General features: G+C 38.6%; 1 protein-coding gene across 1 annotated transcript in view; it reads right to left on the reverse strand.

Annotated features, from left to right (window-relative positions):
- Positions 1-16,287, reverse strand: part of LOC118268837 (LIM/homeobox protein Awh) — a 38,238-nt gene extending 21,951 nt beyond the window's left edge. Inside the window, exon 1 of the mRNA XM_035583580.2 lies at positions 16,125-16,287. Within this exon, the coding sequence (XP_035439473.1) occupies positions 16,125-16,130 (6 nt within the window). The 5' untranslated portion in view covers positions 16,131-16,287. The remainder of the gene's footprint in view (positions 1-16,124) is intronic.
- Between the last annotated feature and the right edge of the window lie 948 nt (positions 16,288-17,235).

Here is a 17,235-nt window from a genome sequence, read left to right on the forward strand (position 1 = left end):
CGCGCCGGCTCGAATGGGTGGAAAGTAGTAAATTAAACGGTCGGCGAGCCCCTTTTAATATTCATAGCGTTATCAAACAAAATTTTAAACTAATTAAAATTGGTTTTAATAAATCCTTTGGTTATGAATAAGAGTGCCGAAGGCGACAAGTTCGATTTGTTTGCATTCCAGTGAGCGACGGGAAATTGCTCAGCGGCAGGACCGCGGGTCTCTCGCACACACACCGTCGCTCGGTGGCATTATTGCTGGGTCAACAAACTTTGTTTGTTTGTAAAACTCATTAACTCTACATAACATATTTTCGTACATGCAATCTCTTATTCTCACTTCACATCCAAGGGAAATCGAGATAATATCATAGATTCGCTACGACAGGATCACAAGACGAATAGATAACTCCCTTATTCAATGAGATGTGGAGCCATCCACCACAGCTTTAGTAGTCTAGGCACCACGGCACAGGTGCACTGTAACTTACTATACAAGAACATACAGTTACATGTTTGTTATGAGAACGTATCACTCATGCGCAGTTCGTTGCTTTGATCTCCCCGCGCCGATGACATTAACATGTACACCATGTTCCACAAAAAAGTGCTCTCGTTATCTTAATGGATATGCAGTTTCGAGTATGAAAACCCACTTTGATGCTAAAATGCAGTAATGTGGTCCGCGGAATCTGATCTTTAACGGCTCAATTTGGGTAATGATAATGACATAAGTGTGCGACTTGACATTAGTGAGAGTGATGGTACGACGCTCTGATCGGTGTGTGCGTGTAGCAGCGACTGCTGTAGTTTTGTTAGGATACAGTTCTATCTCCCTGCACTCCTGGTGTTTTATTGGTGCTTTTTAGCCAGGTAAACATAAATACTTAGTCATCTATTACATAAAAAAGTCAGGTTTTCCTCCCTAACGCTGTACCTCCTAAACGCACGAACCGATTTCCACGGTTTTGCATTCGTTGGAAAGGCTTCGAGCTCCGTAAGGTTAATAGCAAAAATAAAACAGACAATAAAATAAAAAGAAAAGCAGGAAAACAGGGAAATCATTTGTGGCGAAACGTAGTTCGCCGGGTTTGCTAGTTTTGTCTAAAATCCTATGCTTTTAGAACAGGACCCATGTCCTAGACACTTGTCCAATGTCTTCAGTGTGCCCGTCCGATATTATTGTATGAGAGAGACAAGGGTTGTGTTGTGACGACGTTTTCACACGGATAGTGTGTCAGTAACACATTTAGTTAACAGTCTGTAACCGTGTAATACTCCAACTTAAGCAGAACGTTGTACAATGTGTGTAATGCCTGTTGAGGTGATGTCGGATCGTCACGCAACCTCACTCCTCCGTCGAATGTGAACCAATTACTACGATTACTACGATTGGCGCCGGCGCCATTTGTATCGTATATAAACTTAATAATTGTTAAAAAAAGACGTCAGATGTAATTTCGATTTCAAACTGACGAAAGAGATTATCATTCGATACAGAGAAAGCTTTCCTTGTAACTGAGTCGTGGTTTGTGACGAGAGGGTTTATGTCAGTATTATTGTGATTAGTCTTACTACTTCTTCATTCCCAGATCCATAAAAATTGTACACCATTAGATAAGAACATTAAACTATAAGTAAAGAATGAAAGTCTAATCCTAAAACACAACTGCCACCCTTGAAGCTTTCTGCTTCAGATTCTCTCAAACTTCTGTGTGTATGCTTCATTCTTCAAAAGAACCTTACCATACAGGATAGGTTTGGACGGTTCTCGCACTTTGTTTTTACTTTAAAATCCCTGTGTTTATTTCGATTGTTCGATGTTGATAGAGGAAACTCCGTCGTCAGTTAGCTAAAAATAATTCTACCTTTTTAAAGATTCTAGGTACAATCTTTAAAAAGGTAGAATTATTTTTTGATTTTAGTTATACATAATTGAGAAGCTAATTTAGTTAAAATAATGCCATCCTAACGGTTGTACCAGACCCGGTCTACACATCGGGTGCAACCACATAACAATAGAAACTGATGATAATAGTTTCAAGAAATAATATATTCATGAAATGCATATAAATTGTTACAAATATGCCGACGATGCGCAGGCGCAAGTAAGCTGACCGCGGCGGACGACAGTGCCGCCTTACTTATTAATTGTGTTAGTTCCCATAATTAAGTCATCATCGAGAACGAACTTTTGACTTTTTTCTTTATTACGAGTATCTGCTTTATAAACTTTCTCGTTCTCTACAAAATCGAATCAAATAAATTAGTGAGGCTGTTTCTTTTTAATTGCTCATACGGGCCATTATTTAGTGTGTGTTCAATAAAATCCAGTATTTATTGTAGGTGATGGTTTGTTTAGCGGCCGACGCAGAGCACGGCGTACAATGATAGTGCTGTAGTCGTGTGGCGGAGCTCGCGAGCCATCCCCGGGCTTCGTGGAACCGGTGCAGAGCGGAGCAGGTGCCGCGTGCCGCCACAATACGTGCGACTTGTAGGTATTGTGTCTGAGGAGGCATGCACTCGATTCCGACAACATCTATACTGCACCGAGTGCTGGCTAAAGGTCGGCAGGGCGCCGCGCAAACTGCTCAAAGACGAAGCAATGTCAGACACACACATACACACATGTTTACACATTTGGTGAAGACAACACATTATAAGTAGTCACATACAGAGCTGCGGCAAAGCCTTTATAGAGCGAGCTGTGTGACTAGAACAATGCGTGACGTCACAAATAGAGAAATAACGCGAATTAACACGAGCTGGCATGTTTGTCCAGCGCGGCGCGCGAGTGTGCGCCTGCGCGCCCGCCATTGTGTGCGCTAGCGCTTCACTACACTGAAAGTAATTTACACAAGTGACTCGCGCACTCCACAAACAAGCGCGTGTATGTACCTAATGTCACGTAACGAAATAATTTAAATCTTATCAGTGAATCCATAGAGTCAGTAATTGATTGACACGGATTCGGTGTCTCTGCTTAATATAGATGTCAGTTGGGACGTCCGGACGTAAGTTTGCGTTTCACAGGTGTTCTCTTACAATGCCGGCCTAAATACCTGCGCCTTCACTAGTTTATTTCAGAGACAAACAACAATTAATGGAATTGCACGTGTAAATACATACGCAACCTGTATGAAACTGAAAATGTCAAGTTCACTAGCCTAGCGAAACTCTAGTATACTCAACATATGTCCTACATAACTAAATGCAAGCACACTGCAACAATATACCTAAAGATGACCCGTTTCAAGCCGCCAATCAATTTGAAAATCCAATAACATGCTAAATTGAGCTAAGAACAAGAAAATAAACAAAATAAATGAGAAACAGTGTGTGTTGAGATGTCACCGCGTCTGTTTATGTTAATAGATACAATTTGTATATTTAATAGAGAAAAAATATCTTCGAAACTGGAATAGAGACGTTCGATTCGATGCTCATTTGATATTAGCTGCCAATAAACATAACATTTTATATTAATTTATTTCCAAAGACTAGCTCAACTGTCCCATAAGTCAAAATTTACGACAACCTATTAAATTATAACAGTACACTCGTATGTGTCTATTTCCCATACATAATCATTATATGTATATATAAATGAGGCGTATTTAATTTATATTATTATTTGCACGAGTACACGCGTACATCGTGCGTATGCCAACACTCGGTGACACTGCTACGCAGCGTAGATATTGTACTACGCCGTAGATATTGCACTACGCCGTAGATATTGCACTACGCCGTAGATATTGCACTACGCCGTAGATCTCACACTACGCCGTAGATTTACCAACAAAACCAAAACTTTCCAATATTTCTTCAAATTGAGCTAAATAAAATTAAGGTAAGGTATATTATTGATATTCTTAACTTTAACTGGAATGCTGATAGATATTTCTTTGCCTCTTAATACCTCCAATTATAAGATGCAGTTTATTTTTACAAGTTGCATATCAGCATTCCCAAGTTTTATTTGTAATATAATTATATCTGTACTTAATACTTGTGCGTACTGAGCAGGTAATAAAGAGTAATATAAAAATCAAACATAATAATAAGAGGTAGAGTAAATGTTCGTGGACGTTAAAAACAGAAGTGCGTGCAGGCGAGTAGGCAGGCAGCGGGGCAGTCGGGCTCGGACGGACACAAATTGATAAATTACACCAAGTTGAACATGGTTAATCCCAACGAAATGAGCACTTACGGCGGGATTACACCTCGCGCGCGGAGCACCCCGGCGACGACATTAGCCAGTGCGGCGCGCGCGCGCGTGATGCATGGCGCGCATTGTGCGCCGCGCCGAGCGCATTTGTAACCACCGCCGTGATATACAACGCTTTTATGTAACTCCATAATAAGTTTATAATGAAAAATGTTATTCTGTAACTGTTAATGCCGCCGTTATAACTCCTCTATTGGTAATGCTCTTGATAAAGTAACGCATCCTTTTCATTTCTCATGTAAGTATCTACACTAATCTTCTTAAGATTCATTTCAGTTCAATAATATATGAATATGACCCCTGTTAAGAGTAATTCTCACTTTGATCCGCGCCGAGCTCTCATGGGCGCCTGTCTGTAAATGATTGTATTTAAGCCTAAAAAATTGGATAAGTAACAATTTGTAAATAATAGGTAAACGCTAAACGGTCATATAGTTACTTATTTAATTTGAAAACACGTGTTGGTTTTTGTGGTCACTAGGCGTTTGTTGAAGGAAAAAATGTGACAATGGCAGTAAGCTTCTTGTAATTTGTTTCATTGTACTCCCGTGTTTCTTTTGATTACGAGTGGTGATAGCAGTGTATAGGAGTACACGGTAACATTACTCCAACGTAATGCTACTTAAAAGTCGAGACAACTGACATGTACGTATGTTCCACACATCCAGCCAATAGGCTAGGTCAGCAGCATTGTACATGTACTAGACGCACGCTTGAAACATATTGCTCTACCATATCTATATTCACTGCGTCACTCATAATAACGTTAAATCGCAATTTAAACCAAGTATTTTTACGTATATCTAAGGCTGAATTTCCTGGTAAGAGTAAGTTCGCGCATCGTGTATTTAACTGGTAAATCTGCAACATGTTTTTGTAGATTGAAAAATTACATACTAAAATTGTACATCCATAGGCATGTCATGAAACGCTTGACTATTATACTGTTCTGTTTTAGAAAAATATTCAGAATAGGTACTTAAAACTATTTAAAATGGAATCTTGTACCTATACTTTCAACAAAATATGTGCACACCTACATTATATGGACGTGTTGAACTTAATTTTATAAGTGTACCTACTTAAAAGGAACGTCCGCATTGGCTGCGTGTTGCGTGCTGCCGGCACTCTATCGCACCACGACTTACCAACTAGTGTGACTAGTCCACCCTCTATAATATGTAGTAAGGATTAGGTACTTTTTTATTATCCCATCAACTTCTAATTTATTTTAAGTAGGTACCTACTCTTGATGTACTACAAAGATTTTCTTAAATATAAAATCAGTCAGACTTAACAGTACTTGCTTCATGTGTAGATAGAGGTCAACTTATAATAACAGAGTTGTATCTACAAGACTAAATTTTTATTTAAGTTATAAAATACAAAAAAGTTAGAAGGAAAAAAATACGACGCGTGCGCAAAATGGGCGCGTGGTCACTATGGATGCGGACTGTGGATACATATTGTTGCCCAACACCGAGATAGTGGCACGTCACACCCACCAGCGGTCGCATATATACCCCACGTCGGCTTTACATCTTTTACGGTTGAACAGTGTTTTATACATTTTAAATTCAGTTTATAATATTGTAATTTAAATAATAAATTATCAATTAAAAATGTTTGCATTTGGAGACATACGACAACCGTTTTTGTGTGAGTGATATTGTCCAGCAGATATACTCCATCTATGATGGACATAAAGTATTTTTATAATTCAATTAGAAAGGTTACGGTTACGATTTACGCTCATACTTATTTGCAATGTTTTTTCTTGGTTAACTTAATGCATTTTTGCATACACCAGAAACACTTTGATATAAGAAGGAATTTTATAAGGCCACAGCTGTGCCTAATAGATCGAATACTTTGGGCCGGGGCGGGCAATCAAAACATTTTTTTGTATTTAAATCGTTGTAGGTCGAACGGCGAACAACTATTAACACAACAAGAGACATCATCTCGCGTCTGTTTGATGAAATATTAATAGGGTTGGATTCCTGGCGGGCAGCGGGCAGCGGGCAGCGGGCGGCGGGCGGCGGGTTGCGGGCTTGGTGCGGTATGGCGCGGGCATTGCGCACCGGCCGCCGCCGCCCGACGATATTAATCATCACAGCTCACATTGTTGTATTGATAGGTCAGCCTGAGCCGGAGGTGTTAAATGTTTACAAGGTGAGAGGTCCAGCCATCTGTCACTGTCCAAACAAACCACTACGAGGACAAACAATAACACCTTTTGTTTGTGCACTCTTACCATCGAACAAAATATCGACAAAGCGTACGTGATAACTTGGCTAACTAATCATACCGGAGTAAAATATTATGTGTCATTACGTGATGTATAATGGGTAGCAAGCTCCAAGCAGTGCGCCTGTGCGTCGGACATTCAGTCCGCCGGGGCGTGGTGTCCTCGAGGTGTGGACAAAGCTGAGAGATCTATTAACAATGATGTCAGTGTTTGTTACAACAAATTATTTAAACAAATGCTGCTCGTGCCGGGCGGCGGCGGCGCACCCACTCGCGGGCGGCGACATGTGCCCGGGCTCTGAGTAGTACTTTGTTCTCACTCCGTTATTACTACCGCAATTAATTTCCGAGATAAATCTGTTGACAAGTAATAGTAATAAGGTCTACCGTCTTACGGCAGTTTATCTGGCCAGCTGAAGCTCTAGTAATATTTTCTATTTGTAAGAAGCAAAGATCTGGTGGCAGCGTGCAGTTAATGTCGTCAGTAAACTATAATCAGGTATCATGAAATCGATGTAAGTCTATTTTGTAAAGCGCAGACATCAGTGAATAGATACAAAGTAAATGCTAAACTTCATTCACGAGTTAAACGTGTCGAGTCACCGTCCACCACGGATAAATATTTGAAACATAATAACCCTGGTATACTCGTATGTCACCGAAATCACCGAACATCCATCAGAATTTGATATTGACTCCTAAATTGAGAAGCAATTGTATCTCACTCTAGCAATGTCATTATTATCTTTAACTACAGAATCTTTTAATTTTTCTTTTTTACACGGATGGATTGTTTCTCTTTTTTATTAGGATGCGCGCGGTGTGGCCACAATCGAAGCCGGAACAAAAGTTAGTGAATGTTATCGCAGCATCTGCAAACATCACTCACGCGAAAACAATTACGTAACCGCTATCTGTTGCAGATAAACGATTAGTCATTTCGATAGACGAAATCCTTTGTAGGTGCGTGTTGTAATGGATACTATGTAGTACCAGGCCTTCACTGTACGCACTCAGGGTCTACTGGACTCAGGACACAGTCACCTAGTGTTGTATTCGCAGTTGAACACTAATCGAAATCGGCTATCTCAGCATTACAACATAACATAGGTATGTATCGAATGGCCGCATCGGTCAATCGTTTAAAAATACCAAAGGAAAAAAAAATATTAATATTTTATGAATCAAAGTAAGGAGTTTTTGCTTTTCATTCGGAGCGTATTATTGTTGACGGCGATGTATTCGAGACCTATGAGAGGACAATAATTGATTAGTGAGATCTGACGTGTCCCTCGTGAACGCGTCGAGAGCCTCCTTATTAAACATATGCGCAGTTATGTGACGCACGCGCACCATCCTCTGTGGTTCCGTACACTGCTCCGCGCTTTGGAGTAGAAATTAAACTCTTTTGGGCATGCAATAGAGTTGGGTTTATCTCTTTAGGACTGAATGATTTTTGTACAGGCTTCGTTAACACATCCAGGTCACTTAGTTTGCAATTATTACATGAATATTTCAGTAAGGTGAAGTGACTATATTCTACTACTTCTAGCTTAAGTTAAATATTGAGTCAATAATAATAGTGTGTTTATCAATTTACGTTACGAGAGAAACTGCTAGAATATATGTAACTCCACTTTCTGCAATCGACGCGGTTTCTGGTTAATGGAGAGTGCGGCCGCGCATAAAATATATCGTTTATTTGCTAGCGCGGCGGCGCGGGCGCAGGGGTGTTGCTAGATTGAGCACAAAGTTCCCGACGGCCGAGCGGCTGTGTATTACTCACTGTCAGTGTACACACCAGGCCAACCACTGTCGATGTGTTTGCAAAACCGTCGGAAATATTTACATGACATAGAAGTTATTATATCAAGGGATACTGTTTAAGAAATATCTAAATCTTTCTTAATCCAGGAGAACAAGGAATCAAAGCCTGTTCACGGATCCCACATGTGAGTGGAGCAAGAATCCTCCTCGTCATGGGGACACAAAGCGCGGCGACGCGGCCCCTTGCACCCAACGCCTTGTTTGTTAAACAAACAGCCCCGCCTCGCCTCGTGCCTCGCCTGTCACTTATGTCTAGCATTTTCACACATAACGCGCTTCACGGTAGCACACCGCGACCGCGCGGCCGGAGCGATACCATCGCCGGTACCGCGCCGCGCCGCTCTCTGTTCATTGTCTGTATCACGAGCGATCTACGCAACCGTTGTTTTTTATTTACAGCAATCTTAATGTCACTTTCTTTTTCAGTAATTTGTGTGAATTTTATATGGAAACACGATTATGGTGATGAAGGCGGCACCTTTGTGTCGGTCGGTAATGTTGAGCGATTGTCTTTATGGCTCACTAAATACTTAATTGGACACATTTTCGTAAAAACAAGTTTGTTGATGGCGCTAGAATTTCAGACAGTGTAAATAATTAGCGTGTCGCATTCCATAGCTGGGCGCTCGGAGCCACGGAGTGTACTTCGTGTGTAGAGCGTGCAGGGCACTCCATACTCCGGTATGGAGTGCGCTCGCGAACAAGACATTGGCAGTTGTGTTGAGGCGCTGATACATTCGGATCATTAATATCCGCATTGAGCCAGTGGCAGCGCCGCGGGGCTCCGCGCCCGCCTTAAATAACATATTAGTCTCCAAAGCGGCCGCCGCCATATTTCTCTATACAACATATACGTTTTTCGGTAAATCGGATCGTAACGAATCGCCGACGACAGTGGAGGCCGCGACAATTTATCGCGTGCACCCGATTCTACAGTAATCGGATTTGATAGTCGCTGCGGGATTACCGGCCCTTGTCTCTGCATGATGCATGGCACCCGGCCGCCAGTCCGCCGGCCCGCCAGCCAGCTCCACTGCCTGCTGCAGCTCCCTGGCACCGAGTCCAATGGCGCACATTTATTTTGTGCAGGAAACTCTTTGTAGCTACTTGATTACTACGATAATTCGAGATAAAGTTTTGGTAGAAATCAATCAATGTTTACATAATTAATTCTGATTTTATACTGGGATTTTAAACAAGTAAGCTATCATACATATAGCTCGATGAAATTAAGCACCGATGAAGCACTTTTGTTTGATTGAAACAGAATACAGCCGATGTTGTACCGTTATATAAAAACTTGAAGAGGACGGCGCGCGGCGCGCAACGTTTACTTAGGTACAGACATGTGACTAATGATAAATTATTTCACCTTTAAAATAAGTCCTCTAATTTATTTTCTGTGTATGTGAACATTTTTATATGGTTTTATTATGGTCGGCATGGGTTAATATAAAACTATAGTTACTTGAAACAGGAAAACAGAAAGTTATTGTTAGATTTGAAGACGGATTTAACTATTGTTGTTTACCAAAGCCAAAGACTAATGCTGCCTAGGCTTTCCTTAAAATTTAGCAGAGGTTGACACATTAAGACATTAGAATTTTTCCGTGTGCCTGTTACCTAGCCACTTATGGAAGTTTGTTCTTTCATATACAAGTCATTTAGGGACTGGACTGGCTGATATGATGATGACATCATTATCATCCAGGACGGTCACTAACGGGAAAAATATATGATACTGATACTAATATTTTTTTTCCTGTTTATCAATACAATAATTTTATTTTTGCAACCTAGTGGAAGTATTATTATATTGACGTCTATCTTGAATGTACAGAAATTACTGGACCGAAAACAACCACATCTTTTTTTTTTTTTTTTTTTTTTTCAAAAATCTGTCCGAATTCTTGCAATAGACTGGTAGGTACAAGACGGTGACTAGTGAATTGCTAAAAACCTGAACCTTCCAAACTTAACTACTACTTATACTACTCGTAAAATAAAATATGTTTTTAGAACTTTTTTCGATGTTAAAAAATCACATAATTATTTATAGAGGCCTACTTTTTTGCAACAAAGAACAGCACTACGTATTTTGAGATTTCTAGTGGCAGAGGAGTGGATTTCGCTACTACTTACAGGAGCACCAAATGATAATATTATTCAGGGAAGAAGCCCACTGCATCCTCCCAAAACCAGTTGTAGTAGGTAAGTAACTCCAAGCTAGTTGTGTAGTTGACACAATCATGAAAATACCGAAATACTATGAACTTCGGCGCGTCATAGGGACATGTTCAATAAAATACGCCAAAAGATATTATTAGAGAAATGATAAATAAATAGGTATGTTTTCCTTTTTCCTCGGTAAAATTCTAGTTTCTTCGTCAAATGTACGTATATGTAAAGCTTATGGCTTACTAGCTTCTGCTAGAGGCTTCGCCCGCGCTCCCTTGGGATGAAAAGTATCCTATCACCCAAGCTCATATTCTGTCTGTATATTAACATCAAAATCCGTTCTGTAGTTTTAGCATGATTGACAGACATCATACATACAAACAAACAAACAAACTTTCACATTTATATTTATTAGTGTTATAGTGTTGGCTGCGATAATAATGTACAAACCAAGGGCTGTTTGAAATTCAAGTTTTTAATAATGATTTCGTAGCCAAGAAAGACGATTATTAGTAAATTAATTCTACAGTGTACCAAGTGTGCATAGGCACAAAACTATAGAATTAATTAGCTGGTTTAGTGATATTTAATATGTTATTTCTGCGGTCATTTTTTACTTGTTTTGGGGTTTACCTGAGATAAAATGGAGGGCAGGAATTAATTACTAGTTTAGAATCTTTAATCTATTTAAACTAAAATCATATTATACTTGTAAACGGAACGCTCCCAATCGCTGCAAACAGATAATGGTAAAAATAGATCTATGAAAAAAAATACTACTGGTTAACTACCTGGCTACTACTATGTCACTATCAGTTATATCAAACTAAATTATTTCTAGTGGTATATTGTTGCAGTAATTTATCACCATAATTTTCCACAAGCACGTCCTGTGCTTGTGGAAAATCGTTGTCAAACTTAGGCCTACCTCATAGACTACTAGATCAGCATGCTTGACTTCATATTACATCAGTTAGCAGTAGATGGAAGCTGTGGATGGAAGTATGATTAATCCTACAAATATTATAAATGAGAAAGTGTGTATGTTTGTTTGTTATTATTCCTTCAAGTCAAAATGGTTGAAGGGATCGAGATAAAATTTGGAACAGATATTAGTCTAGAATACCACTTTCAATACCACGCGGGCATACTTTCAATACATCTCCGGGCTTCTCCCAGTTACTGTCGTGCACTAATTTTTTGCTATTAAAGAATTAACGCATTTTATCTCTTTTTTAAAAAACACCGAGGGAAGTGGAATCTATGCTTTATCTTTTCTTCTTATGATATCTTCTGATCTGTTTCGTTACAGGATCTACTTAATAATGGCCCTGAGACGATAGACTACAGTTTTACGTTATTTGCATGGTTCTATCTCCTGTAGATCCTGGTGCACAGGAATTGCCACTTTTAGGACTTTTAAGAAGATTGTCGCGGACTTGTCTTTGATTGTAACGTCTCTCCGTATTAAAGCAGTCGGGAAACATTGTCATATTGAGTAAAGTAATGTTTGGATAAAGTTGTGAATAGGTATTTCAAAATGAGAGAAATTTTGGACACAATTCAATGATCACTGGATCTCACGGTCACTTCAACACACCGCAGTACAAATGTAAAAAAACATATACAGGTCAAACCTCCTAGGGGTCCTCTTTCTTTTTTTTAAATTGGATAAATAACCTTTTTTAATCGTGATAAATATAGTTCACTATCGTTTGCATATTATTACTTTGTAGAACACATTTAAACGATTGAATTCCACTCGTTTAGGAAAAATATTACAATACTATTCTGTTATGGCCACCACTTCGTCCGCGTGGATTAGTGACTTGGCAATTTTTTATAGGTACTTTATATTGCCTATGTTATTCGATAAACATACAGCTTTCTAAAGAAATACATTTTTAAATCGGTTCAGTAATTTTTAAAAAGCGAAACTACTCTTGCATTGTATTTCGTCATGTGAGTGAGGTTACTGGACGCCCAATAACCCCCTTTTCCAATCCCCGTATCCCCAACAACCCTTAAATTCCTAACCCACAACAAGGCCGGCAACGCACTTTGTAACGTTTCTAGTATTTCGGATGTCCATGGGCGGCTTTTACCGGCATTATGCCATAAGAAAACGTATAAAAACACAAATCATTCCTCTTTAAAATATTTGTATAGATACAGATAAGATTATATTTAATTTTCGCTGACATATATGTATGTAATATATATAGTATTTCATGCCGATTAAACAAATGATACGATATTAGAAACGTTTATAACAGCAACGGTCTGAGATATCTCAGACAAGACTATTTGACCGAGAGTGCTTGACATGCACATCCTGTATGACTGTATGACGTCACGTCCTCCGAGTAGTCAGTCAATTGACCGACATCAAAAAAGGAGGACAATGTATTTATGGATGTTTGCCCGTGATTATTTTACGATAAGTTATTGATACACTTTTTTTGAATGGGCAAAATCATCCAATGGTTTCACCCGCTTTGGGTGATGCGAGAAGGAGTGTCAGACTCTTACTACCCTAAAACTACCCCGTCCCTACTCACTCTTGCTTTTCAAGCCGGAGCCCCGGTAATTCGTTAGGTAGTCTTCATCTTCTCGTTTCTTTGATACACTTAAGATCAGGTTTTAATATATTAACTGACTTAAATAAAGAAGGTTTGAAGTGGGTTTTGTTCAGCGTAGTATATCTACTAAACAAAACAATGGGTAATTTATTGTAGGTATATTGCATAATTGTAATTCATTTCATGAAATTACCCTAAGGGTGTACCCCATACAATTATTAAATATCAGCCCAGACAGGTAATAAAAATCATTTTTAATTACAATATCTTCATTGAATAGAGTAAAAAAAATACACATAATAATTCAATGGGAAATAAATAAAAGTATTGATAAAATTAATGATTTAAAAAAAACTATTGTTTGTTTTATCACGTTATGGTGTATGAATTGAAAAGGAGAGACAATTCCTTAGCGTTTATTTATTAAGGATAATTAAAGGTGCGTCGGCACAGCGCTCTAACCAGTCGCACCAACATTCAGATACCGAAGTGGATCGTTGATGTCTTTTGTACGCGCTACGCTCGGGGTTACGAATCCTATATTCCTACTTCGACAGAAACTTTAATAACTTCGTAAGCTAACACAGTTTAATGATTTTATTACTAAATTAATGCAATTTCTGGGCTTCAATAAATTATATGGACTATGAATGACTTTTACGCTGCCATTTGCGAACGGACCCACTGTAAAATTGACTGTTAATAATGATAAGTTTTGTGTAAAGAACTTAATCTTTTTGAGCACTAATAGTCTTATAAGGGGTTATTACTTTTCTAAATTATCAATTTTGAAAATAAATTTAACATTTATTGGTATTGTATGGAAGGAAAATCTTTTAGTCAAAGACAAAGGATTTATTTGCTATTGAAAACAGTTATAAGTATAAAAGTTGGTGTTTCCCTTACATGTTCATACGAGTGTTTTACTTGTTTATCTAGGAATGTTTTGGGGCTGGTTAGTATTCGACTTGACTTGTTTACAAGTAGGCCGTTGTAGGCTCTGCCCGTACTATGCTTCTATCTAAATAACGAATTATTTATTTAATGCAATTTACAAAGTGGAGCTAAGTAAAAATAATAGTATTTATCCGACAAACTGAATTATAAGTTTTTAAACTGTAATGGTCGTTAGTAGTATTATTAGGTCTTAAAACGATTTATATACCATGTTCATTAGTTTTTGTGAGTTTCCGATATTTTGGCACTGTTGCAAGCACCATGATCAAACTGAATTATGTTACATACTTAACATTGGTATTTGTTAATTGTTAAAATAATTATTTTAAATATAAATTATGAACATATCGATTGGAGGTAGTTTTTGTATAGACTAGTTTTTTGGCACTGGATTAGATTAAGACTGATTACACTAGCTAGACTATGAAGGATATATATCTAGTTTTACTTCCGTTGTGTAATTAAGTGTTTTTCAGAGTAACCTTTGTCAAATGCTCTATTTTCATTTTGATTCGGCCAGCAGGTTTTTGTTTGAAAAAATAACAACCACTAATGTTTAGTATTATTTGTTTGTTTTGTTATTATTTGTTTTGTACTGTAAGTCTTATTCTGGTATATGATATAGATTTCTAGGTGTGTCAGTGTGAGGTTTGCTGCGCCGGCTGAGCGGAGAGTTGGGCCTACTACAGGCCGCGCGGCCGCCGTCTGTCTCCAGCCAGCTTTACCCAGTAATTCCCATAACCTTATACCATGTATTGTCGTTTCAGGTCTGGATATCATGTGTATGAACTTTTATGGTTGTAAACGTACACACGACACAGGAGAAAATTCTAGTTAGCGGCTACGTTTAAAAAAATCGAGTAGGTACAGCTTTAACTACCCATAAAGTCAAAGCCAAAGCATTTATTTCAATTAATCCTTAATTAGGCACTTTTGTAACTTCATATTGAATTGTCTGTCCGTCTGTCTGTCAGTGAAGCTAGGTTATGATCCAAAGTAGAGCTTAGAATGGAGAAGAACAAGTAAGAAACTCTATCGTTACTCTTTTCAAATGTGTTTTTACACTGACCCAATACATACACTATGCCTACAGTAGCCACTTAACCGAAAAATACATTGCTGAAACAGTTTGACATTTAGCTATGGAATACACTTAGTTACACCGTTGACTTAAGGTTTATATTTCGTCACAATAACAGTGTTTAGGTATATTTCTGTTGATTTGAAAACTTTTTTTTGTAATTATACAGGTAGTTAAAGCAGAACTTTAATTTGTATCTGTTATATATCCATGTATCATAGATATTAATATAAGAATTAATAATAAGATTGTTTTATTACTCAAAAGCAAATAACAAGTTGTACCTACCTATCGTTTAACAAATGTGGTTAACGAATACAGACATCACATTTGTACCGAAATCACAATCAGACTACAGTAACATTTCTGCAGTAAAACATAATATGCAAAAATAGTCAATCACATAAACCACTTGTAAACAAATGTAGTTTATAGAGTAATGCACAACATACTAAGTTGAATACACAACAAGACTGTAAAAAATGTCTACAGATAATGTCCTGTATCTCCTGTATAGTCAAAGACTGTAAGGTAAGATATCCCTTCAAGGATCAACTGTTAATCTTGTCACATACAACATAAAGTACACTTCTGTCAATAAGTTTAATTTTTACAAGTTTGCCAATATGGGGAGTGCATAGATTATTATATTTATTATCGCTATCCTTTGAAGTTCGACAAGTAAATATAAACTAAGTAGATACTAACTGGTTGAAATATTTTATCTACAGTGAAAACACTGATCTTATAGCCTAAATCGGCAAAACACAGGTTTGTAGCAATTTCCATTTACTTGAATACTATTTGTTAATGGTATGGTAATGTATGTTTATAAGGATTTATTATTTTTGATTCGTCGATTGGTTTACTGAGGTATTATGCACAAGTAGGTAGTAATTACCGCGGGCAGCGATATGTTGTACGTAGAGTACGTAAGATATATACGTATGTTAGATAGTGGAGCCTGTATAGTTCGCACTGGGTAGACATTACAGTGCGTGCAGTACGGGGGGAGCAAGGTGAGTGCTTACCTTCATCTCCAGCTTGACAGCCAACACTTTGATCGTTATTATCTGCTGCGGCTCACAAAACAAAACATCAGCATGTGCACACCGTCATTGAACTGTCAGCACGTGGCACCAGGGCACGAGGTGCGGGTGCGCGCGCGCCCGGACTCCGCGAGACTGCGGCGGCGGGCGCGCGTCGTGCCGGGGGCGGCGCCGCGTCCTTGCTGCGCCCCGCCTATTGGCTGGCGCCGCAGCAGCCACGCCCCGCCGCCGGCTGTGCCTCCTTCCCCCCATCGGCTATGTAAACGTGTTCGTTGCCCGACGCCATCGACGTCCCACCGAAAAATTACTCCTCACTGAATTAATAGTTAGCCTGTACTGTGTTCGCGTATCGCGTACACACAATAAAATATCGCGAACCGGCTCTGGCCGTGACGTATCTCATTCCAATTACGGAGAGAATTTCTGATTGAAAACCGCCGCCCTGTCAATAATTATTGCTATTCCACATTTGCATATACTGGCAGTAAAACAAGCCAATTGCGGAAAATATCGCCTCCAGCCTCTAGCTACACGCTACGTTTGACGAGAATACTTCCTGCAGCCCGTGGGCTCGGAGCGGTTGGAAATTGCTACCTAAGGACTATCTAGTACTAAATGAGCAATATCAATATACTTATAACTACTGCATTTGCAACCTCTTATTTCATCGTCGTATCCTTTTTATCTACAGGTTAGGGGCTAACCGTTTACTTGTACTGAAATCAAGGTTTTCATTAGATCCATAACAACTAACTTTATTCGTATTATCGACCTACATTCATACGTACTTACTAGATACTTACCTTCCACATGTACAATATGTTTGATATTACATATGTAACGTATTCTCTTTTTATGGGTGTTAGGTTCTAATCACTAAGAAGGCATTGATTGACCTGACTAACTTCAAATTTGCAATGCCCTAAAATAAACAGCTATTGTTTTTTATTAAAAATGTAATACCTAGGTATACCTACATATTGCTCTTTAAACCATAATAATTAATATTTACACCTACGTACGTATAGGTAATCTCACCTGTAAATCTTCTATAAACTTCAAGACAAACATTAATTATTGGTTACCTCCCTTC

This window comes from Spodoptera frugiperda, chromosome 25 (genome assembly GCF_023101765.2).
Source record: "Spodoptera frugiperda isolate SF20-4 chromosome 25, AGI-APGP_CSIRO_Sfru_2.0, whole genome shotgun sequence".
Classification (NCBI taxonomy): Eukaryota; Metazoa; Arthropoda; class Insecta; order Lepidoptera; family Noctuidae; genus Spodoptera; species Spodoptera frugiperda.